Below are 23,570 nucleotides of genomic sequence, written 5' to 3'. Positions count from 1 at the left end.
ATTAAACCAGATAGTGTTCCACTGCAAAGCACTTTGTATACTCTGAAATTTCTCACTCGTATCCAGCAGAAAATTGAAAGGGGCTTCTTAATGAAGACAACAAATCAGGAAAACAAGCTAAGAACAAAGGTGAATTTCAGATAAATGTTCAAACAACTATAATGTTAAAACCTTCCCTATCACCTGTGGTTAAAAATCGAACTGTCCATGGAATTTCAAGATGAGATGTGAAAACCAGCTTTGTGGCATCATTAGAGCTAGCAATGTAAAGATGGCATAGCTACTCTACTCCATCTTCCCAAATTGTGTTTCAGAAGTGTCACAGCAAGCTTACAAAATGGTTTACGAAATATAAAGTGGCAAAAGTATTTCTGGTTGTTTGTAGATGCAAGTTACTTTGCTGTAGTGACCACCATATGCCAGAGATGTACATGCAGCATAACCTGCTTTTTTTAAAGCCTACCACAAAGAATGCATAAGCTGTGTGTGTTTGGGTATCTGTCCTCTTCAGTTATTTATTTTGGATTTCTTGAGAGCTAGATGAGATTTTTCTGCACTTCCATGAGCTCTGTCAGCACTTGCTCACTCTACTTGGCACCTCTTCATTTCTCTCCTGTTTTTTTAGCAGATTTTCTTAGAGGAAAGCAGATGATCTAACACTGAACAAATTCTAATTTGTGTTTCTCTTTATATACTTTGAGAGGACAGATGGACAAGTCTGTTATTTAATAGTGCTTCTTAAAGAATCAGCACAGCTCCTAGCAGTCTGCCTGCCTGTCACCAGCAGGTGCAAGCTTCTTGCTAGTTTTATGTTAAATAACAGGGATTTCTGCTCTTGGGATTCCAGCTGTGACTTAGAGAACAGCACGTTTTTGGATGGACACTGGGTTCCTCGTACTCTTGGCTGGCGAAAAAAGTTATTTTTCTTTGAGAAAGTTTTGGGTGACCTTCTGTTGAATAAACATGCTGTGCTGGTCCTTGGAGAGTGGGAGCTTCTTTTCAAAGGGGTAAGGCTGTGATGGTGGCAAACTCTTCAGCATATAGCCTCTGTCTGTCATACTCATTATTAAGAAATCTCTGATGCTAGCTCCTGAATCTGAAAAGGACAAGCTTTGATTCATTTCTTCTTTACGTTTTTCTCTTCTCCACTGCCTGGAGGAGCAGTAGGTGCCTGTTACAGTCCACCACTGTTTCACTTGTCCTTAGCATCACTGTGCCCAGATACCAAGGGATCCAGTTGGAATCACACCACTTGTGTACTCTGGCTTCCCAGTCTCCAGTTTCTGACCATGCTGGTGCAGAAGAGAGGGTCCTTTCCAGTGTTGGCCAAAGCTGGGATGACTTAAACATTTATTGGAGTGTGTAAGGACCCATGGAGCTGTGTTTTTTTTACTCATCATAGCTTCCTGGAGCTGTGCAGTCCTTCCTAGTAATGGGTCACCCTCCTTCCTGAGTTGCAGGGAACAAATTACATGCTGTTGTCACACGTTTCCACAGAAAACGTCAACAATTTCACAGCAGGCTGGGGTGTTATCAGTATTTACTCAGTTTCCTGACAATTCTGGGCCTGTGGAGCTGATATTGACAGCCCCATTCCAACGACATCTTTTCGAGATGACTAGTTGCTATTTACCAATCCCTTGCGACAGATACTTGCTGGTGAGTACTTATTCTCTGGTCTGAGCTGCTGGGCTAACAGAACTGGGTAGTGGTTTGCTCCTGACTTACCACGCTTTGTGTCTTTGTGTACTTGTTATGAAAGAATTGGTTTCCAAGCAGAACTGCTTGTGATTGGTGATATTGTGGTGAGAACGCATTGCTATTTAAGTAGTAATTGCATCTTGTCACTGAGGATGGCCATTTGTGCTGCTAGTGTCTCTGTTTTGGGAGAATGTCTCTTCTGTGCGTCTACGGGAGTGCAGCAAAGACCTCATTCCCTCTACTGAGCAGAGAGAAGCTCCTGCAACTGCTTCAAATTCACCTACAGTGCAGTGTGTATGTGAACAGAAACTGGAGAACAGAGGGAACCCAGTTATTTGATTTCTTTCTTAACAAGTGCATTCTATACATTGCCATACATCACTCTTCTTTTAGTCTTTTAATATTGGGATGTGACAATTGATACCTTCCAAAGCACTTTGGCAGCATTAGACTGCATGCGTGCTGGAAGGCTTAGTTATAGCAGAAACTGAGTTTGTGGCATTGAGGTACTGGGGCAGGATGTGCACAGGAGGGCACACCATAAGGAACTCAGATAATTGACTAATGAAAAATGCCTCATGCTCAGAACTAGCAATCAGTGTTCTTGAGTAATGTTAGGGCACTGTTACTGCTAATAGAGTATGGAAAAAATAATTTATATTAACAAGAAAAAAAAACTGCCAGTAAAGCTTATTTTTTTAATTATTATTTTGTAGTGGTATTAGATAAGAGAATCTGATGAGTTGTATTTAAAGCCTGAGAACCTATCTTCACTGCAGTTGGGAGAAATATTTTCTGTAGGCAATATAAATAAGCTGCACTTCTAAGATAATACGGCTTATCTATTGGCTAAAAAGTGTTTGGCATAGCCTTTTTTTTTTTTTTTTCCCCTCTAATAGAGATGTTGAGTCCTAGTTTATGAAAAAGCTTTGGAAGAAGCAGTCCATGGCTGCAGTACTGATGCTGCCTTATAATAAAAAGTCTCGTAATAGCATTGTTTTTAGGATGTTGTACCTTTGTCCTTTAGGGGAAAAAATAATTCCCGTAAGAAGCAGAAGTTTTACTTTATGTCAGAAGATTGCAAATAAATTGAGGAAGCTGAAGGCATGTTTAATTTAACTGTAAGAGTGCCTGTAGAGGTGGGTGTAAGACAGGTTGGCCCTGACTGCAGAGGCACAAGAATGAAAAGAGTTTCCAAGTGTGGTGCCCACCTGGAGCAGTGCAGGTTGTGCCAACTTGGAGAGCTTGTCTCCTTTTAATGCCGTCTCTGTAGATTCGTTTGTTTGGGGTTATGCTGTTCCTTCTCCACATGGATCTACTGCAGAAAGCACTTTAAAAAATGAATGTGATCTTTTGTCTTCATGGTGTCTCTTAATGCTTATACAAGCTGTAAGTTCTATTCTCGTTTTAGATATCAAAAAGCTTAGCTTTGGAAAGCTGTATCTTGTTACTGTCAACATGCTTTTTACATTATGAATAGACTTGCAATTAATCAGTTTTCTTGCGTTGTTTTCTCTCCCGAAGGTTTTATTTTGAAGGAGAATCATCACTAAGCATTACTAGGCATTGAATTAGTTCCCTTTGGACAGATAGTAGGGGAATGAAGAAGGATGATGTCCTCATGCCTAGATTCATGTGACTGTGAGGCTCTTTAAGTGGAAGTCATTGAATATGCAGGTCCTTCACTGATTTTTCTGATTGGGGGGAAATCTTTTAAAAACCTTTTGCTATTTTCTGTAATGCTGTGTAAACAGTGATGTCCTTTCACAAGCACGTGGAATGCTGTTCTGTCTTCTGTGCCCACCTTAGGTAAGTAGGACACAGAACAACAAAGATAGGGGTGGAACAGGCCAGAGAGAAAAGTTGAAAGGTGATTAAAGAAGTAGGCATCATGTGGAGAAGGATTTGGACTGTGAAAGGAATTGAACAGTAGAAAAGGGGATTGTTCAGCCTTGAGAAGTGAAAGAGGGAAATGGAAGGGATCAGGAAAACTTGAAGAAAGGAGAGAAATGATATAGAGCTGATGGTTTCAGTAATTAGCCTTGTAGCTTCAACACGGCAACTGCATCAGCTTGCGAATATGTAATGTGCAGGCCCTGTGTTTGTGTCTGCCTTTCCAGGGGAAGCAACAGTGGCCAAAAAGCGCCAGCCTATTTTAAGTTATTTCTAAGAATGAAACATAAGCAAGAATTGTGAGGAGTTTTAGAACTGCGTTTTCCTTTAGATAAAACATAAAATCTCTAGAAGAGCTTACTCTGGGCATTTGGGAAGCTGAGCTAGATTCTTCATAAAAAGTTCATGTGCATTGCTTTTGAGTTTACTTGATCTCACCAGTATGGTTTCTTATTTGTTGTCTTATGTCAAAGCTTTCCTCTATTGTTCCTTTTTTGTCTGTTGTATCTGATTGATTTCTTTTTGGCTTTTGTTAATCTTTTTTCTTCTGTACTGTGTTTTGGGTCTATGCAGTTGGTCACCTCTGCACCATGGAGAAGGGGTTAACAAGCAAATGCAGCTTGGTGGTTCTTTATAATTTCTGTGCATGTTAGTGTTGCTGGATCTGATCACACCTGATTTGATGTTGAATTTTTCCTCAGAGACTCCCTGTGACTTTGGGATGGCTGACAACAGGATGAATTCCAGATGTTCCATCCTCCTGCCACCAGCAGTGTCTTGCCTGGGGCATTATTCAGAGGGAGACACTGCAGCTCTCATGTGTGCTCTGTATTTTGAGTTCGTTCTTTCACAGTAGCTTCTGTTCCCCTTTAGAAAAAGGAAATGAATCTGTCCCAGAATGTTGACTGCTTGGCTTTGAGCAGAAAGCGCTCACTGATGGCCTCAAAGGAAAGGTATTCAAGGAAGCGATGACTTTATTTGCTGGCAGAATAGCATCTCTTCCACTACTTCAGTAGAAAACAGTAGAAATTTCAATTCTTACCCATACCAAAGGGACAAGAAGCTGAGAAACTTGAGTTCACTCTGCAAATCTTTGTTCATTAGAGACTCTTGCTTTTACCATCTCTGTCGAAGGACTTCAATCCTTATAGCTTCAGGGAGGCCTGGAGGAGTTTCAGTCTGAAAGAGATTCACATCTCAGCATACTGACGTTTGTGCAGTGTGCTGATGAGAGGGGCTTTCTGTGTATGATGATTATTTCAATTACTTTACCAGTGCAAGTCCATGTGCAACTAAAAAGTGAATTATTCTCCAAAATAGTCTCAAAAGTTGGGCGGAAAAAGTGCAGTCTAATTTTAAGTCCTTCATTGTGTTTGGCTTGGGCCACAAGTGTGCTTGAGAATGTAGTTACTTCCTCAGTGTACACATTGTAACATCATTTTCTTTCTTAATTTGTTTGAGCTTTTGCCTTGTCTTTGATAGGAGCTTTGGCTAAATGTCAGCAGTTCCCATGAGAGCTTCTAATGAGTTTCCAAACATTGGATGTTTGGTATCGTAGAAGTATATTGATTTTACGGTCAATGAATATGGCTGGATATGGCAAAATGAGGCTTTTCTTAATTTGAAAAAACAAACTGTTTTACCTTCTGGTATTTGTAATGTGGCAGCTCTGCTGGAAAGGTGCTCACCGAGGGTAGCATCAGGTCTCCACTGTCAGTTTTCCATAGACTACCGTATGCTTCCAGAGCTTGTTCCTTCTGTTATGAGTTTGAAATGGGGACACATTTGGTGGGTATAGTAACTCATTACCTAAAGCTCCTCCTCATTGGAAATGAGTTGTAAGCCCTTAGAGCAGGTCAGGCCCAGCCTTTGTGGTGCTGTTCCTCATGGCACCCAGGCTGGCTGTAAGGTAGCGCATTGTGACTTTCTCTTTACTGACAGCCTGGGCATTAGAACTGCTCTTTGTTGGCTGCAAGAGTATTTGTTTGACGTGTTTCAGTGGAAAGGAAGATTCAAATGTGTTCTTTTTTGCTAAGCATTTTGTAAATCTTCTGTATACTGCAAGGTGAATTTGTGGGTTGAAGGCTCTTAAACCAATCTGCTGCTTCAATCACTTGACTTTAGGAATACAGCATTGTTTTTCTCTTTGATTCTTAAACACTGAGGAAAGGCTAAGATAGGCAGTTGAACTGCAAATGTCATGTAACATAGCGCATATTCATTTTTTAACATCAAACTTTTACATCTAAGTAGAGCTAACTTCACTGCTAAAACTAAACTTTACATATAAAGCTAAATTTATCACTTGATTAAGACTTTAGAGATGAAGTTTTATGGTTAAGTGATTTTTATCACAAAAAAGTAAATGTAAGTTATAAGTAAGGAGTGGCCAGAACTGCAGCCTGCTGGATGCTTTCTGAAGACAAATAAGAGATTATTTAATTACAGGCAAGGTGTTGTCAAAGGTGATGAGCTCTTCCCTTGTTGGTTTGCTGCCAGAGTATCAGCTCTTCTTTTTTTTTTTTTTTAATAGCAGCATGATAAATAATAGGGTGGCATAAAGCTTGTCATAGTCTTTTACAGTTTTGTAGTACTTTCTCCTTTTAATAACTTGCTGCTTTTGAGCTCTGTCACATGCTAACTCCAAGTGTGGGTGCTTGCTTGCCCTGCTCAACTGTTTTATTCCAACTGGAGCTGTGATCCATTTATTTTATTGCTTAGTTAGCTTACTGGTTTGTAGTGTTGTTGTGCTCCTGCTTCTTTGGGACGTGAAGCTTTATACTGAGCTGAGCCAATGTGTTGAAGAAGCTCTGGGGTCTCTGTTTTGCTGAACATGAGTGCTCTTGAGGAGAAGCTGTTTGCCTTCTCAGAACTCTGTGAAATGTAGAGTAAATGAATGACTGCATCTCAAACCAGCAGTATCTTTTCTTGAGTGGTGCTGGTTTTAGAAGTTTTCAGTTCTGAGCAGAATGCTCAGGCCATTTTTCTCAATAGAATGTTTTACTAGATGCAATGAATGATGCTTACTGTTTTCATATAGGTAACACGTGTCCCTTACTTGAGAACTAATTCACTGTTATGTTTAATTAGAAGTCAGCTTCTTTTGTATCATTATGTGAGAGGTAACTGTCTGGGCTGAGATGAATTGAATATAATTACAAGTTTTGCCACTTTGAATTTTATTTTCACTTGGGTAACATGGCGTGACTTCGTTTTGGTGCCGGTTTCTGTTTAAAAATATCCTCTTTCGAAGTTTTGTGGCTGTTCAAGTTCCATTCCTGCTATTTTTGCCTTTACTTTTAGAAGGTGGAAATGTAGAGATGTTTTTGTTGCAATATCTTCACAGTTAGCCTTGGTCATGTGCTGCTGCTTTCTGCTCTGTTGGTAACTACTGCAGTTTTTGTTAATTTTGTGGAAACTTCTAAGTAATACTGTGTAATTCTGCAGAGAACAAAACTACAAGGAAAAAACAATAGCCATTTTCAGAAATAAAAGCAATAAAACTTGAGTATTTTCAAATCGACTCTGATAAGCCCTAAGAATTATAAACCTCTTAAATAAGGTTGGGGCATTGCCATCCTCTTGCATTACCTTTTCTCCCAATACTGTTTTTACAGAAGCTTTGTATGCTTTGTAAGTTTGTCACCTTCAAAAGAAGGAAATGCATCCCAAAAGTGAGGGTAATTTTTTTTTTTTTTACTTGTTTATCTACTGAGTTTGTAGAGCTTAAAATGTTTGAAGAAAAGTGTGTAGAGTCCGCGGTCTGAGCCTAGAATTTCAGAGGGTCATAATCCCTGACAGAATGCTGTGGTTGAGGTCAGCATGACACAGCTTTGGAGAACCATTGGGTTGGCTTCATGTTGCACCTCATAAGAAATACAGATGGAATCATGCTGTCTTTTTTTTCTGGACAGGATCTATGAAAATGACCCTTTTACAGAGTAGATTTTCATAGTTTACAAATCTGGGAAGCTTAGACCACTTCGAGATCACTTGAGAAGCAAAATTCCCCTGTCTCCAGGTTCTTTTATTTTTATTTCAGGTGAGTGATTTTCAGGTTTAACTGCTAAGTTACTTGAACACAAGCAATATTTTCATTGCCAGATTCAGTCAAATCTCTGTGAACTTCTAGTCCTCTTGGGTTGGCTTGAAAATAGAAATTGTTTCCTATAAAGAAAAGCTTTCAGAGGAGACAGAGGTGAGTCAGAAAAGTACTTATCTAAAAGCGGCTTTAAGTAGCAAACCTGTGAAAAAAAAAAAGTATTTGAGATGCTCTGAGTTTCTGCACAGGTCCATCACCAAACTTGCTCTTCCCTGAGGAGAGAGCATTGAGCTCTGGTGCAGAGCTGGGCAGTGCAGGATGGAAGCTGAGAGCCAGGGCATGGCTGGAGTGAGGTCACTGCTCTGGGCAGCGCTGCTGGAAGGCTTTCCTTGGCTTGTTCTTTGTTGGAGGAAGAAGCAAAGTTGACAGGAGTTTTCCAGGCAGGTAGCCAGCCAGCCATTATTTGAATGTTCCCAACAGAAAATCGATGTTTTTTTGGCAAAACTGAAATTTTCCATGTGAAAATTTCTATTTTATGGAAGTGGCATTTCTGATTAAAAACTAAGTTTGATGGAGAGTGTCCAATTAGTTACATTCAGCCTCAGAATTAGCATCTGCTGTGTTTAAGTCTATTGAAGGTATTTTGGCTCAGGTTTAGTTATTCTGAACAGAATATACGCAGACAACTTTCCTCCCTCGTCTAATACTTCAGTTCTAGTGCCAGCCAAAATTCAACTTGAAGTTGGCTATAAGTAGAATAAAAGCTTTTTCTGAATTTTACCGGTTTGTTTTCTGTCTCCAGCTTCAAAGGCTTCATAACACAGCTGCCATGACTAGAACTAATGCTGCCCATTTAGCCAGCTGCTATGGATTGATCTATGTGTATTCCAGTGGTTGGTAACCAGATCTGATTTTCTCCATTGCTCTTTTCTGTTAAAGCTGCCTTCTGGTAATTGTGGATGAGGCTTGTTGGGTATAGAGAATGCATGACTTGTTCTTTTACAGTCATATCAAGTTATAACATGCAACTTTGTAGCATACAGAGGTGTTTTTCCCCTGCTTTATCTACTCAGTTGTATCCAGTGGTTGAAGGCCAGCAGTTTGTATTTTATTTTTTCTCTTTTGGCTTCTTAAACTATGTTAAAAATGCAGCTTCTTGTTTTAGTTTATCTGAACTTGCAGTGATTTCAGTTTTTTTTTTTTTTTACTTTTGGTGAGCAAATAGTTTAGGCTTCCCAACCTTACAGTTGCATGGAAGCTAGAATTTCTTTTTAATGCAAAATCAAATTTAAAGCTATTTAACCTATTTTAGGGAACATGTTAAAAAGCTTACTGAGAGTTTATTTTGGGAAGTTTCTATCAAGATGATATTTTGGTAATGTTCCTCTATAACCTCCATTTATTAAATCCTATTATAGAATTGAGTCATGAAACCAAAATAAGAAATCCAGCTTTGGGAATAGGAAGTGTTGTATTAGCAATCATCTGCGTTAGGGTCATGGACTGCCATTTTAATACATATTTTCAAATAAGGGCAGGTTCTGAGTCTAATCCACTTGAAATCATCAGAGGTGGAAGTGAGTTTGGAAAGCTGTTCTGTTCATTCCTAATAGTCTTTTAAAATAATAAAAAGCCTCCAAATATCATAATCTAGCAGCTGCGTACAAGAAATGAGGTGATTTGTTTTATTAATACATTTGCATATTTATTTATAATACTTAAAAAATAGAGGAGTAGTTAAATTCACCATTCTGTGATACTTAATGCTCTTCTTCCTCGTCCTCTGTGCAGGCAGCTTTATCCTTTTCTGCCCTTACACAAAGAACATTGTGTGTGGGAAGGTGCGGTGAGCTGGGCCTCACCCTGGCTTGCAATTGGCTTCGGTCAGCTGTAAAATTTGGTTGTTTTAGTGTTCTGGCCTCCCTGATGGCTGTAATGACCACTGGGGACCCATCCAATAACATCTGGTAATGATCTGTTACTTATTGTGACCTTGTCTCTTCCCTTCTTTGACTTCCTGCAAATTCACAGCATCTGTTTTCATATTACAGGCTTGAAACTACCAATATACTCTAAGATGTTCCTGGCTTCAGCAGCACGCTCAACTTCCTCTTGCACTGTTATTCTTTTCCTAAAGTGTTCCATAAAGCTGTCACACTATGATCAAGTGACTCCTTAGAGATCGGCTCTAGGTTGTTGTTTACAGAAAGCTATGAATGCAGAATGGCTTAATAGAGAGATAGCAGCTCTGTTTGGGCTCATTAGGATGCCTATGGGTACACAGGATGTAGCAGGTTGCCAGTCAGAATGTGGTATGGACTATTCTTGGATAATACATTTGAAACTTAAGATTGGATTCAAAGTGAACCACGTTGAGCTTATTTGGAGTCTAGATTTGTAATTCTATTTATTTTCGTTCTATGCAAATTTTCAGTGTCACCTCAGGTCATACCTAATCTGGAGCAGCTTCCAAGCTTCCCATACTGTCCTATTTCAGACCCAAAGAAGAGAAAGTGAGAAACTGAGTTTGAGGCCTTGTTTCAGAGCACTGGGTGTATGGCAGTTCAAGAATAATGAGTATTGATGTTAATTAGTCAGAAGCATCACTTATAATAGACTGTTCTGTTAGCTGCAGTCTTGTTCTTGGGGGAAGGGAGGAGAGCAAGAGGGTACTGTTGAGCTGAATGGTTTAGTTTTCAGATGAAGCAGTAGATTGCTGTGGTGCTACTGAACTAACTTTCTGCATTCTGTTATGCATGTTCCAGCTTTCTCTAACTGATTGTCTGCTATCCTGTGTAGGGTGACCGAATACTTATTCATATTTTCATTTATTATTTTTATATTGGAAAGAATGCAATATTGGCAGTGATGGAGGAAGACACTTCATCTTGTAGTTGCAATTATAAAAATCCCACTTGATGTCGTGCAGCAGTTGTTCAGATTTGAAACCCCAATCACAAGTAGTATTGTAAAGCATTTCCCAAGGAGGGGTTCATTTACAAAAACTGTCTTCAAATAATTTTAGGACTGAGAGTAATTATTAAATTAGTTGTCAAGCCTGTACCAAAATCCACAGCCAATCCCCCAAAGCCACACACATGAAAGATGTTGTAATATGTTGTATAAATCTTCTATATTTTCTTTGCACTTCTTGTAGTTCTTTTCTCCTAATTGAGTTATGTGGATAATGTTAGTATCTGCATCATCAACTGCATCCACACTACATTATATTTCGAGGATTTTCTATAAGTCCAGCCTACTCTTCCACCTGTTGTATCCAATTTGTGTGACGTGCTGGTCCCAGATCAGCAGATGCCACATGCAGTGGCAATAGATGTCTTCTGGGTCACTAGAACTTGTAAACAAATTGGAAAGCATTTTAGAAGCTTTGCTCTTAATCTGGCAGTGCAGTAGGTTCTTTAGATTAGCCATGAAAAAGAAAATTTCTCATGTCCTTGCATGCATATGGGCATACTGTACTATATGAAACTAGTTGTCTTATGTGCAGTACAGGCTGCTAAGTCTCTTAAAGTACTTTTTACTTTGAGTCAGCAAATCAGTTGCGCTCTTGGATAAACTAAATTTCAGTTAATTACTTTCTTAACCAACTGCTTAATTATTAAGCTGCTTAAAATGGGTTAGTTTATTGTAAGCCAAGCAAGTTGTCATTTTACAGTTTTATAGAAAAGAATAGAGAATACTGAAAATTCACATTGGAAGCTTCTGTATGCTCTTTAATGCCCTAACCAAGCAAGTATCACAGGAATGTTCTGCCCTTTGATAGGGAACACTCCCTAGAATTGCTTCATTGCTTGAAACCTGAGCTGAGGCAGGAACTGCACAGCTTACTCCCTCTGTAGACCTGAGAGGTAAGTGGAGTTTCATTGCACAAGTTGTGTCCTTCTCCGATTTCTGTAGCAGCACATGCTTTGGATTATTAGTTCAAGTGTCTAAGTATTACACCCTTAGCAGAAGGTCCTGAAAAATTACAAGCAGACACCTTTTTTGTATGCAAAAATTAATCCAAAGGAAATCCAGTTTAAACAATTCACTGTGTATAAAAAATGTTTTAGTTAATGTGAGTTAGGATGTGTAACCTTAGAAGGAATTGGTAGCCATCTGTGTGTTTTTCTGGTATGTTTACAAAATGTCCAGCAAGATCAATAGTAGCTGCTCAGGAGAAACTGTATTCTCTGTATTTTTGATGTGTCTGTGCTTAATGTCTGTGTCCTTTTTTTATATGTACGTATGTTGACAGAGGTTTAAATATGCTTTGTGTTCATATGTTTGACCACAGAGCAGTTACATGTGATAGCCCTGACAGATCTTACAGATCTTAGAATGCAAAGAATATTTTGTATGGAGATGAAGGCATTTTAAAGTAAATTCTACACACTTGCATAGTTTCTTTACTGACATGTGGAGAAAGGGTACATTTGAATGTCATCTGCAGAAAATAGTCTGTATTTTGTCATCTTCCTCTCTTTTACTTTTGTGGCTGTTACATTTCTATTTAGTGAAGGCAGTTCAGGATCAGTTATTATACTTAGCCATAAGGCTGTTTTGTTGTTTCCTGGAGGAAGACTGTCTAATACGGAATGGCTGTTGAGGCTACTACATACTGTGTGTAGGCCACACTTCATTGCAAACACTGAAACTTCAAGATGCAGTCTTGACATGAAGAAAGCATGCATGAACGACTGCTGTCCACTATGGAATTGCAGACTTTGGAGCTGTGTATAAGCAATATCGCTGTATGCGTCCTATGCTCGTCTTCGTTGCTTAAGAAGAATGAGAAGGCAGTGCCATGTTGCTTTCCATGTTAGTTGTGCTTCTCTTCTGACCAGCATAGCTACTTGTTTCCTTGGAGAACTTGTTTGACCATTTCCTTTCTGTGCACTGGAGGAAGAACTGCATCGCTGTCTGCAACTGTTCAGTGTTTGGTTGGACTGAAAATCATCTGTGCTGGGTCTGCAGATTGTGTCTGTGAAGGTTACTGAATGTTTGCTTGGTAATGAAGGATTCTGAGGATCACAGAGGACAGGTTTTCTTCATGCTCAATGGGGGTGAATTTGCTGTTCTGCTTGAAACCCAGAGCGTTTCTCTGTGAGTTAAGTGATGGGGAAGGAAGAAAAGCTGTCAGGGTTAATCAGCAAACAGAACAAAAGTAGGGTGAGAATGGGCAGCAAAGATGGGATTTGCCTTTTTGTTCCCATGAGGCATGGTGTGGGCTGTTGAGAGAGAGCCCCAGCTCACTGCCCCGTGGGTTCTGCTCTGTTATATTTTGCTGCTGTGCAATAGATGGCAGCAGAGGGGCAGTCTGACATGGGAGTGTGTATGGAGCAAAGAGATGGAATTGAATTCCTCTGTGTGGAAAAAATGGCACCCATTGACATTCATTAATGCTTCTGAAAATTAGTAGAGACCAAGCAGCGCAGTGCACAGTGGTGCATTGCAGCAGTGGGTCAGCTCTGCTGGTGCAGCATGTAGGCTCTTGTTCATGACAGGTAAAAGTGCACAGCTAACGGTGGTGACTGTTGAAAAATACTAGTCTGTAGCTAAGAGTTTTCCCTATCAAGTAGTGTTACTGTGCTCTTTGTATTTGTTGTAGTTCCAATGGAAATAAATAAGGAACATTACTTTCAGAGTAACATACATAATAAGCAAACATGCATAAAATTTTTCAAGGTTTTTTTTTTATTTGCAAAATAAGGGAAACTTTTACAATCAGTTTGGAGAATGTTTTACTGTTTTTTAAAGGTATTTATTATTTCAATGTATTGTCGACTTAAGTTCTGGGACTTTCTGTTTGCTTACACCCTTATCAAAGTATGTAGAAATAGTTTGCCAAGTGTGTAATTAAGTGAATTATAGGGCCTGAATCTGGTAAGTACTTAAGAATGTAACTAGTGTCATTGGACAGGACTAATAGCATACTGAAAGCATGCATATAAGCACTTTGCTGTACCAGGGTTGCAGGATAATCATTAGAAACTCAGCTTTGAAAACTGAAAGTCACATTTCAACTCTTGGATTTCATTTATCAGCACGTAGCTCAAGGTATAGGCATCAGTTGATCCCCATTGTGTGGAAAATAAGAGTAGTTTGTGCTTTTAAAGTAAACACAGAAATCCAAAAATAGAAAAGAAATGACACGTGGAAGATGCAGTAGTTTAACAAACCTTTATCTACTCATATTGTAAGGCTAATTTGGTTATCACTCTTGTCTGATACTTACACAGTGAATACGTAATCCTTGCAGAATAATGCAGTGAAGTCTTCATGTGCATGCTCTGTTCTTTTTGAAGTCATTCTCTATACTTCTGATGTAAGATGGTTTTTTTGCTTTTTTGCACTGAAATTAATTTTTAATTACCTCTAACAGTGGGAGCTTAGTGTAGCCTTGATGCATGGCAATTAAAAAGCTTTTTGAAGTGAAAATGCTGTTCTGAATCATTTCATAATAATAAAAACGAAAAGAAACAAAATCACCAATCACAAGCAAAACAAAGAACTTAGAGAGTGGACAATGAACAGCAGCTGAAGGACTTGAAGAACTGAGTTTCTTAGAATGAAGTTGTGTTGTAATTTGTAAAACGTTTTTTCACTGTTAGATACCGTGAACTTAATATTCATTTTTTCTTTCGTACATAACGGAGGTTTTAGCGATAGACTCACTGTGTTGACTTCCTTCAACATACTACATCCTTGACTTGCATTTTCTAACCTTTTAATTTTATTTTTGTTTTGCCTAAAGACCCTGTGTGGACAGTAATGACCGCACGTTTCCGATTGCCTGCTGGCAGAACCTACAATGTACGAGCATCTGAGCTGGCACGAGACAGGCAGCATACGGAGGTGGTCTGCAACATTCTTCTCCTGGATAACACTGTACAAGCTTTCAGAGTTAATGTAAGTAATCTGATGACAGCAGTGTCACTGAGCTTGCTTTCCTTTGCTTGATTTGTATAGGTAGAGTTTGACTTCCAAAATAGTATTAAGTATGGAATACAAGGGAAAGTTCTGTTCAGACAGACATGCTCGTACTTGTGCACACTGGATCACTGCAGACTTAGTCATTCTGGCATCCTTTGTAATACTAACATCTTAATTTCAAAATGAAATATGCAATGTATAGTTTATTTCTGATAGTTTTCTTTATGGACTGAATGTTGTACAATGAAAATGGATTTAGCTTTATCACTCAGTTGAATGAGAAGCAAGGTTTGGTTTGGTTTGCTTTTTTGTATTTTGAGAACCAGTAACATATAATGGCAGATCCTATTTTCACTGTGTTGCTAAGCTAAATATGTTCAATCATGTGGATGGTTATATTTAGTTACTGTTACCATCTTATAGTACCTCTTTGCTTTTGCTTTCCTCAGATTTTGTTCTTGTTCTGTACCTCCTAATGCACTGAGGATGGCAGGGAGGAAAATAGGAAACTTGTTGAATGCTGAGGGCTGTTACTGGGAGAAGTGGATACTTTTCCAAATGAGCTTGGAATACATTATTCATCAGATTTTGTGATTGGTAAAAGAAATAAAAATGAATATGTTCATATTTTACGCATAGAAGTGCAACCATTTCCTTGAACTGCTTCATCCCTTTTCCCCTTCTTCCTCTGCAGTATTTCATTGTTATTCTATACCTCTTAATTCCTCATCCTTGCTAATATAGTTTCCTGGTCTGTGCTACCTGCTAAAAAGCAGGATGGGATTGAAGACAAGCATCAAAGGTACATGGGAAATTGGAAATGTTGTGTTTCAAGTGCTTGTGTTTGCAAGATGGATATTGGAATGGAAGTTTTTGTGTTGCTTTTTTATTTTTCCCATAAAAATTCAGTAATATAAGGAATAGTTGCACAACAGTTATGGGCACTGATGCTTGTTTTTGATGTAGGTATCCAAAATCTACATCAGCTCTGAAGAGAATGCTAACACCTGTGTAATTCTAGCTAGCAAGCTGCACCAATCTGGGACTGGTTGTCTAGAGAACAGCCAGTCCTGTGTAGTCAAGTATCTCTCCTGAGAATGTGTATAGTCCTTGAGATTCTAGCGTACTGTATTTTTTGGTTACGTGGATCACTGCTTATTGCTTAGTTAGACCAGCCTGGGTGTTTAGGGAATAGAAACTTCATATGGGGCTCTAACTTTTGGTTCCATGTCTTAGCCTCCATCTGTTTGGTTGCTGGTGATGTTGTTTAGCTGTTTGTCTGTTTCAGAAGTAAGGCCATAAGAATACCCTTAAGTTTTGTATCCCACTAACATAGATGGTACGTGGATGTTCAGGGTTTATAGCTGTGTTACTGAATTGCGGTTGCGCAGTGCTTGACAATAAATATTAATGGCGTTATTTTCAGAGTGGGGAGAACAAAGATAATATCAAATAAATTAGCATAGTATTTTTCTCCTGGGGTTTGCTACAGGTATGCTAATGGTTTTAAAGTTTAATTACCTGAAGTATGAAGAGCTGTATTAATAAAAATGTACTGAAATGATATTTCTCTTTCAACAGCAGAGTACTGATCACAGGCACTGTCTCTCGATAATGTGTGACATGTTCTAAGTTCAGATTTTAAGCAACCTTTTCCATTGATCTGCAAAATAGGCATTTTTTGCGTGCTCAACATTACAATGTGCAGAGCATAACAAATCAAAGTAATCCCTGTGGACTATAGTTAGCCTAAGGTTCTTTTGAGTTGGAGTTAGCCTGTATGTATGGCTGAGGAGTAGAAATTTTCTCTATAAAATGCTCTGCCTACTAAATGAAGAACTCCTACTTCCACCACAGAAAGCATACTGCCTGAAAGGCATAGCTGCATGAAGTGAGAATGGCTGTAGTTAGTAACCTGATGACAGTGATTTACATAGATCTCCTTCTTCAGGATCTTATTACTTTTAATTTATTTTGATTTGTTGTTCAAATACCTCAAGTTGTAGCTTTTCCACGCAGGCTGACTTTGCAGTATTCCCTGAAAATTAGTACAAATTGATCGCACCAAACTTGGGGGAAAACTAAGGCAAGATAGATGGTGTGAAAAGTGTGTTATACTTCTTAAACTGTATTTCGTGATATCTAGTATTGAGTTGTTCTGAAAGGCCAGTATTTGTGAGACATTTTGCCTTTCATAATTTCTAACAGGTATGCATGAAATCCTAATATTTCAGCTCAGCAAAAATGTTGGTGTTTTATATCCAGCTGCTCAGTAATTATTATTGGCTAACTGTTCATCATTCAGTTGTGGAAATAACATTACAGTGAACTGTGTTGTGTTAAATGCTGGATATCACTCATTGTTTTTATGTTTTTCCATTATTCTGTGTTTTAAGAACTATTAATGTTTACCCGTAAGAATAAAGCACGTTTCTTTGTTAAACCCCCTGCATAAATTTGTATTTTTCATTAAAAAACGGCAAAAATAGACAGTTATTTTCCTACTATCTATAGCAGCTGCTCACTGGTTGAGATACTGTTGCAAATATTTTGGACCTTTCACGACAAACAGGATTGTGACCTTCCCCTGCTCTGGCAAGCTACAAACATCAATGTATAAATATCGAAGACAGGTTGAACTGAGATCTGGTTTTACTAGATGCTTATCTTTGTTTTGTACTCAGAGTAAAGCATTGTCATCAAAACAAATTCATGTTGAAACTTGTCTCTTCTTAGCAAATTTTCTGCTTTATTTCAGGAGAAATGACTTTCACTCTTCATTCTGCCTTTTAGGGGCACCTCCATTCATAGTTTAGCTTCTTTGCTGCCATGAAATGACATTTGTGTACCCGCTAATTCAAAGTGACCAGCAGATTCTAAACTTTCAGTATTTTTTAATTAAGAAACAATTGGGGTTAGATAGTTTAGAAACAAGGTAAATTCTCACATTTGGATTTTTTTTTTTTTAGAACAGAATGGATAGCTGTGTGTTCCTTGGAGAAGTAAATGCAAGTCTGCAGACTCCAAACGTCTCCTCTTTTCTGTTAGTGTCATAACTTCTTAGTTTGAGTCTGATTGAAATCTAAATAGGGAAAGATGCCAAGAAGTAATTACTACTGCTATGTAATTTTAAAATTAGTTTAATTTGTTGAAAAAATTGTACTGATTACTGTTTTCAAAGTATTTCGGAAACTCTTAATTCAGTAAAGATGTAACTGTTTTGGGGATTGTACATAGAAATTGTCTTGTGCACTTGCATTGTCGTGTATTTGTTATGCTGACATCTGTGGGTTTTTTCTTGTTTTCATTTATTGCAGATGGAATTTTTTTTGTTAGCGAACTTTTTAACACCATTGATAGTATTGATTGTTTTGTTAAATATTAAGAAATCTTTATCTTTTTTTTTCTTTTTTTTTTCTGGTAAGTGTAGCACTTAAATCACTTCTACTTAGCTAGATAAATGGATCTGAGATACATGGCTTGTGTAACTTAAATATCCAGCGCTACAGCTGTGTTTGCCCTGCTGGCATCATTTCAGGCATAATTTGTTGATAACCATTTTCTCTCTCTCTTTTCTCTCCTTTTTAAATTATTCAAAAATAAATAGTCTGCCTTCTTGGAATTTTTATCTCCCAAATAAATGGCTTAGGCTGATTATTCAGCTTCGGTGTATTTTCAACAGAATGAAAAAAAAATGGCTTTGATAGGATGTTCTTTGATGTGAACAAATGTCTGAATTTGACCTGTAGATTTTTCTCATTTGTGGATATTAAAGCCTTCTGACCTTTTTATTAGACAGTTTAGATATAAATGCTGTGAAAGTAAACTATTTTAGCTCTTGTCAGGAGCAGGGTTATTTGGTAGTAGGACAGTAATCTTTTCTGTTATTTTTCAAAATACCTTATTGCCTACAGTAAACAAGGCAAGATGCCTCTGATATCTATTCTAGTATCAGTAATACTTGTTTGGCACCTACAGTGCTGTTGGAAGTTTGCTTGGTGCTGGAGAGGTAGAAAACCTGGGTGGAAAGTCTATCAGTCAGAATCAGCTTATTTGAATTAGTTAATGTAGAGTAACATTGTCTGCTTCATCTGTCTGTGCCATTAAACTGTGGAAGCAAGCACTTTCAGTATGTTGGCTCATTTAGATTCAGGAATAGGTTTAAGTAAATAAGTAAAAATAAAAATAAGTAAAAGTAACTTGTGCAGGCCTGAAAAACCTTACTTCAAAATTAGGTGTGCCTAACAAGGCTATGAAGTCCTTTGTCAAATCCCAGCCTCTCTTCTCTTTTTCTCTCCAGTTATCCTTTTTAAGTATCAAATTCAGTTAACGAGTGGCTTTCGGAAATAACCATGTAGCTAGCTGAGAAATTAGAAGTTTTCATCATTAGAAAATGAACAGGAAGGAAGATAATTTCTTACATGTGTTTCAGAAAGAGAGATGGTGTTCTTCTTAAAAGAATACTGCTAGGATACACATCGTGATGCTTAAAATGTGGCTTTGTAGAGCACATCTGAAAGAACGTGTTAGTACTCTACTAGAGTAAAGTTTGTGTGTCCAAAGACTTTTCCATTAAACACCCATACATGTTGTCTTATTTGCAGAAACACGATCAGGGACAAGTTCTGTTGGATATAGTCTTCAAACATCTCGATTTGACAGAGAGGGATTACTTTGGTTTACAGCTGGCGGATGAACCCACTGATAACCCTGTAAGTCAAATTTATTTTATAAATCAGAACATTAATTCAATATGTGGGAGTCATGCTTTATTCTTTACAAGATACTTAATTGTAAAATTTTAATTTGTTCCTTTTGGTAGGTCAGATTTTCTACAGGAGCACTATTGATTTTTGATACGATGGATTTGGTGCATGATGTGATGCATTGAAAAGTACTGCATCTTGTGGGAATTTTTTGTGTGATACCCCACACAACTGCTCACTACGCACTGACTGATACTCAGGCAGGCCCAGAGCAGCACCCCCATCCAACTTCCCTCAGTTTTATGGTTTCTGCATGATGTCATATTGTATGGAATAATCCTTTGGCTGGTTTAGGTCAGCCAGTTCTTCCCCCCACCCCCTAGCTCCTTGTGCAACCCTAACCCACCCAGGACAGGACAGTACAAGAAGTTGAAACATGCTTGGCTCTGTGCAGCACTGCTCAGCAACAAATAAAAGCACCATTGTGTTATCAACATTTTTTTTCCTAAAGCTGAAACATAGCATCGTACCAGACACGAGGAAGGAAAAATCAACTCTCTCCACCTGAAACCAGGACAGTAATGCATCAATTTTCATATATTTTTATTTGATGCACTTGAGAATGGTATTTTCACTGATAATTTGGTAGATGAGAGACATGGTAATAGAATAGTATTTTTACAAGAAGGTGGAGCAGGATTAAGAAACTGAATTAGGGAGATATATTGATAGAGAAAAAGAGTGAATTAAGCAGAAAAATAGCAGTATGTGTCATAAAGACAATGGAGGCAGGGTCAAATCAGCTGGCATAAAGAATAAATCAGATGACGTGAATTAATTAAATAGCCGTTGTGAAAACTATCTGACTTAATTAGTAATCAACATTCAAACAACATATTAAAATAGACAAACGTTAAAACTGAAAGAATAGATGATGCCTAGATAGTGAGAAATTGAGAGCTTAATAATTGTTCAAGCTTTTATTACCACAATTAGTGCATTTGGTGGTGCCTCTTGAGTATGTCATCTTTCTGCAGGGCTGCATGAAGTAACACTACTCTACCTCAACCAGGAGTTATGGTCATTGGTACTGCAAAAGGAAATGTGTGTTTTTGTTTTTCTTAAGCTGGTTTATTTTAGTCTGTGACCTGAGGGGAAAAAAATAAATTCACCTTTGCATTCATGTGAATTGCTGTTCGTACTCCCTTGAGCAGCACTTCGGTAAAGAGTTGTTAGCTGTTCTTAAACAAGTAGAAGTCCAAAGTTTACTATTTAAGTGTATCTGCAAGAATGACATTTTGGAATGAAGTTTGAATTGGAGATACAGGACTCCAGAAATGATGGACTGCAGAGGAGCATCACTGTGCTCCTCTATGTGGGTCATTGCAGAGGCAGAATTATTTACAGTGTTGTGCATCCTCTCCAATTGTCGTTTGAGTTTGGTTGGTATCACCAAAAACTAAATGCTGCAAGTTGCAAGTGGAGAGTAAAATCATGAGGTTGTGCTCATTAAATAATTCCTTAAAGGAATATTTCTTGTTTTGTTGCATCTAGTTGCTAGATTGAATGATCGCCATTAGTTGGAATAAGAAATAAGTTTTTTCTAAAGTTCAGGCCTATTAAAAAGAGGGAGCGTTTTGGTTGTCCTGTTTTCTTTTCTAGCCTGGGTATTTTGTAGGTGTTTAGATCATGATTCCATTTTCCACGATACCATTTACTGCATGATAAGGGCTGTCAGTTCACCACTATGACAGATAAATGAAGGGGACTCTTGAAAAATAAGCATTTGCTACAAGTGTTCTATAGTCCGTAATTCAGTAAACTGAGTCTCCACAGGATGGTAATGAAGGACATAGCAGAGGTGATTCTCTGGCAGTTGGAAGAGAATCTGAGAATCAGATCTGGGATCACTTGATGGATTGCAGTTAGAAGAACCTGAACTGGTTTAAGCAAATTAACTTCATATAAGGATAAATGAGCCTCACAGCTTTTTCCTGTCTCCGTTAGCTAACCTTAGATGATCAGTTAAAAGTATTGCTAAAATAGTTAAACACTTGGAGATTGAGATGTAGCCTCTGTTGGGCACAAGTGGTGGTCATACTCTGGTACCCTGTTGCGGTAGTGACAGACAGACACCAGGGCAGTAGAGTTAAAATCAGGCAAAAAGAAGCAACTGCTCATGTTGGTATTTCGGAGTCTTGTTACAGACTGTGGTATGCCAGCAGGATATTTTTGCTTAAAAAGCAAAAAGCAAACAAAAAAACTAATAAATAAATAAAAAATTAAAAGGCAACAGTTTCTTGATGCATAAGACTGTAACATATAATTTTTGATTTATCTGATTCTTGTACTATAATTTATCTTTCCAGAGGTGGTTGGATCCAAACAAACCTATCAGGAAACAATTAAAAAGTGAGTATGTATATGCATTTGGTGCATGCATTATTGTTATTCTGCTTTATCAAGGTACACTGATTAATTAGAAACACTTCTCTTGACCATAGGAGGATCTCCTCACAGTTTGAACTTGAGAGTTAAGTTTTTTGTAAGTGACCCAAACAAGCTCCAAGAAGAATATACAAGGTAAGTCTAGTTAATTTATCAGTAGAAGATTTTTATAGAAGGCTTTTGTGTTAAGGAGAAACAGGCTTTTTTTTTTTTTTTAAGGTATAACATGTAAATTTTTTGGAATAATTTTTGTGTAGTGTATGTAGGCGTCCAATTTTTACCTGAGAAGTGCAGGCAAAAAATATGCATTCCATATAACAAAAACCCTTCATGAAAAAATATACGAATATATGTGCAAAGTGAAATAACTACATAAAGAAAATACTACTAAGTAGAAACAGAAAAACAGCAGAAAAGAAAAAGGAAGATATTTAGTCATTGGTCATCAGTGAATATAAACTTATTTCTATGCACTCCTGTGTGATCTGAAAAAAAAGAATCCTGAGCTTTCTGCATTTTTAAATGATCTGTTTTTCCAGTTTTCTTTCTGCCACTGGTAAAATTCATCTCTGTATGATTGCAGTCCTTGAAACATTGTAAGCTTATTTTGCTAGCAATGTGTTGAAGCTTGTTGAAGAAAATGCTCAATGTGGACCAAGTCAGGAGGTCAGTGAGTTGTGATTAGCTCTTGAAGAAATGCCTCCAATTTTTTTTTCTAGTCCTCCTAAATAGCATGATTGGACAGATTGTAATTTTTGGGTGTCAGCCATCCTGAAAACAGGTCAACCTCATAAAAACAGATCGAAGTTATTAAAGATAGCTTTAGAAATTCTGAGCAGCAAAACTAAATATCTGAGTCCATATTTGTTTATAACTTCTGATTTGTCAAATTTTGGACAAAAATGTACAAACAGTCACAATTTACTAAAACAAATCCCAGAAATCCTCCATCAGTCTTTATTTTATGGAAATATTTACTGAGGATTTGGTGTTAGAATAACAAAGCAGCGTGATGTTTGAATTAAAGGACAGTGTAAGATACTCCTAAGGAGATGGAAACGACAGTGAATGTGGATGTATATGAAGAAAAAAGCCAACTGTTTACTTGAATATTGTGCTGTAAATACAGCACTATAAATACAGCAGCCGTTTAGAGCCAAGCAATGTATGATTGCTGTATCTAGGTCAACTCTGCCTTTTTTTCTAATAAGGGTAATTGCCCTTGAGAAAACTCATTTGTGTTTGGAATTATTGTAAAGAGAATGTTGTTATCTGCGGGGTTTCTGTAGTGAAGTTAGGACGCCTTGTCACTACCGTGTGGTCCTTTCACATAATCAGCATTTCCCCTCTTAGAGCAAAGCCAACCTACAAAAACAAAGCAAACAAACAAAGCTGATATTTTTCACTGTTCCAATTCAAGATGAGACTTTTTTAAGACCCTCAGCTTTTATAAATTTCATGAAGACACGGGGGTGAGTCAATATGGGTGTCAGTGTGAATCAGCTGGGAAGGTTTGATACAAGCTTGTGTCTTTAAATTAGACCTCTGAGAATTCATAAGAGGGGGAGGCAGCTTATGAATGCCCTGGGTCGAGAAAAGGTCAGTGGGAGCTCAGCTTGTGCTGGAGGGACAAAGCTCATTGCAGAAGGGGGTGTTTATTAACACTGACTCCTCCAATAATTCTACCTTACCTTTTCCCTATATGTAAAGTAGAAGAAAACGTTGTAAATGCAATACAATCTTCACAGTGTTGGTTTTCAGATATACGTTAATAAAGCTTCTATTGATTTTCCATTTCACTTAATAATACGCAAGGCTTTTGTGTTGGAGCTGCAGTGGTTAGC

General features: G+C 37.9%; 1 protein-coding gene across 4 annotated transcripts in view; it reads left to right on the top strand.

Annotated features, from left to right (window-relative positions):
* The window catches only part of PTPN4 (protein tyrosine phosphatase non-receptor type 4), a 98,680-nt gene that overhangs the window by 19,694 nt on the left and 55,416 nt on the right, over positions 1 to 23,570 (top strand). For 3 of the 4 annotated variants that reach the window (XM_052674495.1, XM_052674494.1, XR_008204545.1), the window contains 4 exons: positions 14,394 to 14,548; positions 19,177 to 19,284; positions 21,648 to 21,690; positions 21,783 to 21,861. In XM_052674495.1, the coding sequence (XP_052530455.1) occupies positions 14,411 to 14,548; positions 19,177 to 19,284; positions 21,648 to 21,690; positions 21,783 to 21,861 (368 nt within the window). In that variant the 5' untranslated portion in view covers positions 14,394 to 14,410. Of the gene's footprint in view, positions 1 to 11,358; positions 11,506 to 14,393; positions 14,549 to 19,176; positions 19,285 to 21,647; positions 21,691 to 21,782; positions 21,862 to 23,570 lie in introns of those variants that run through there. The other variant, XM_052674493.1, reaches the window with a different exon arrangement.

The sequence above is a fragment of the Tympanuchus pallidicinctus genome, unplaced genomic scaffold, assembly GCF_026119805.1.
Source record: "Tympanuchus pallidicinctus isolate F22 unplaced genomic scaffold, pur_lepc_1.0 scaffold15, whole genome shotgun sequence".
NCBI lineage: Eukaryota > Metazoa > Chordata > Aves > Galliformes > Phasianidae > Tympanuchus > Tympanuchus pallidicinctus.
Note: the sequence above shows the minus strand (reverse complement) of the source record. Positions and strands in the feature narration are given on the sequence as shown.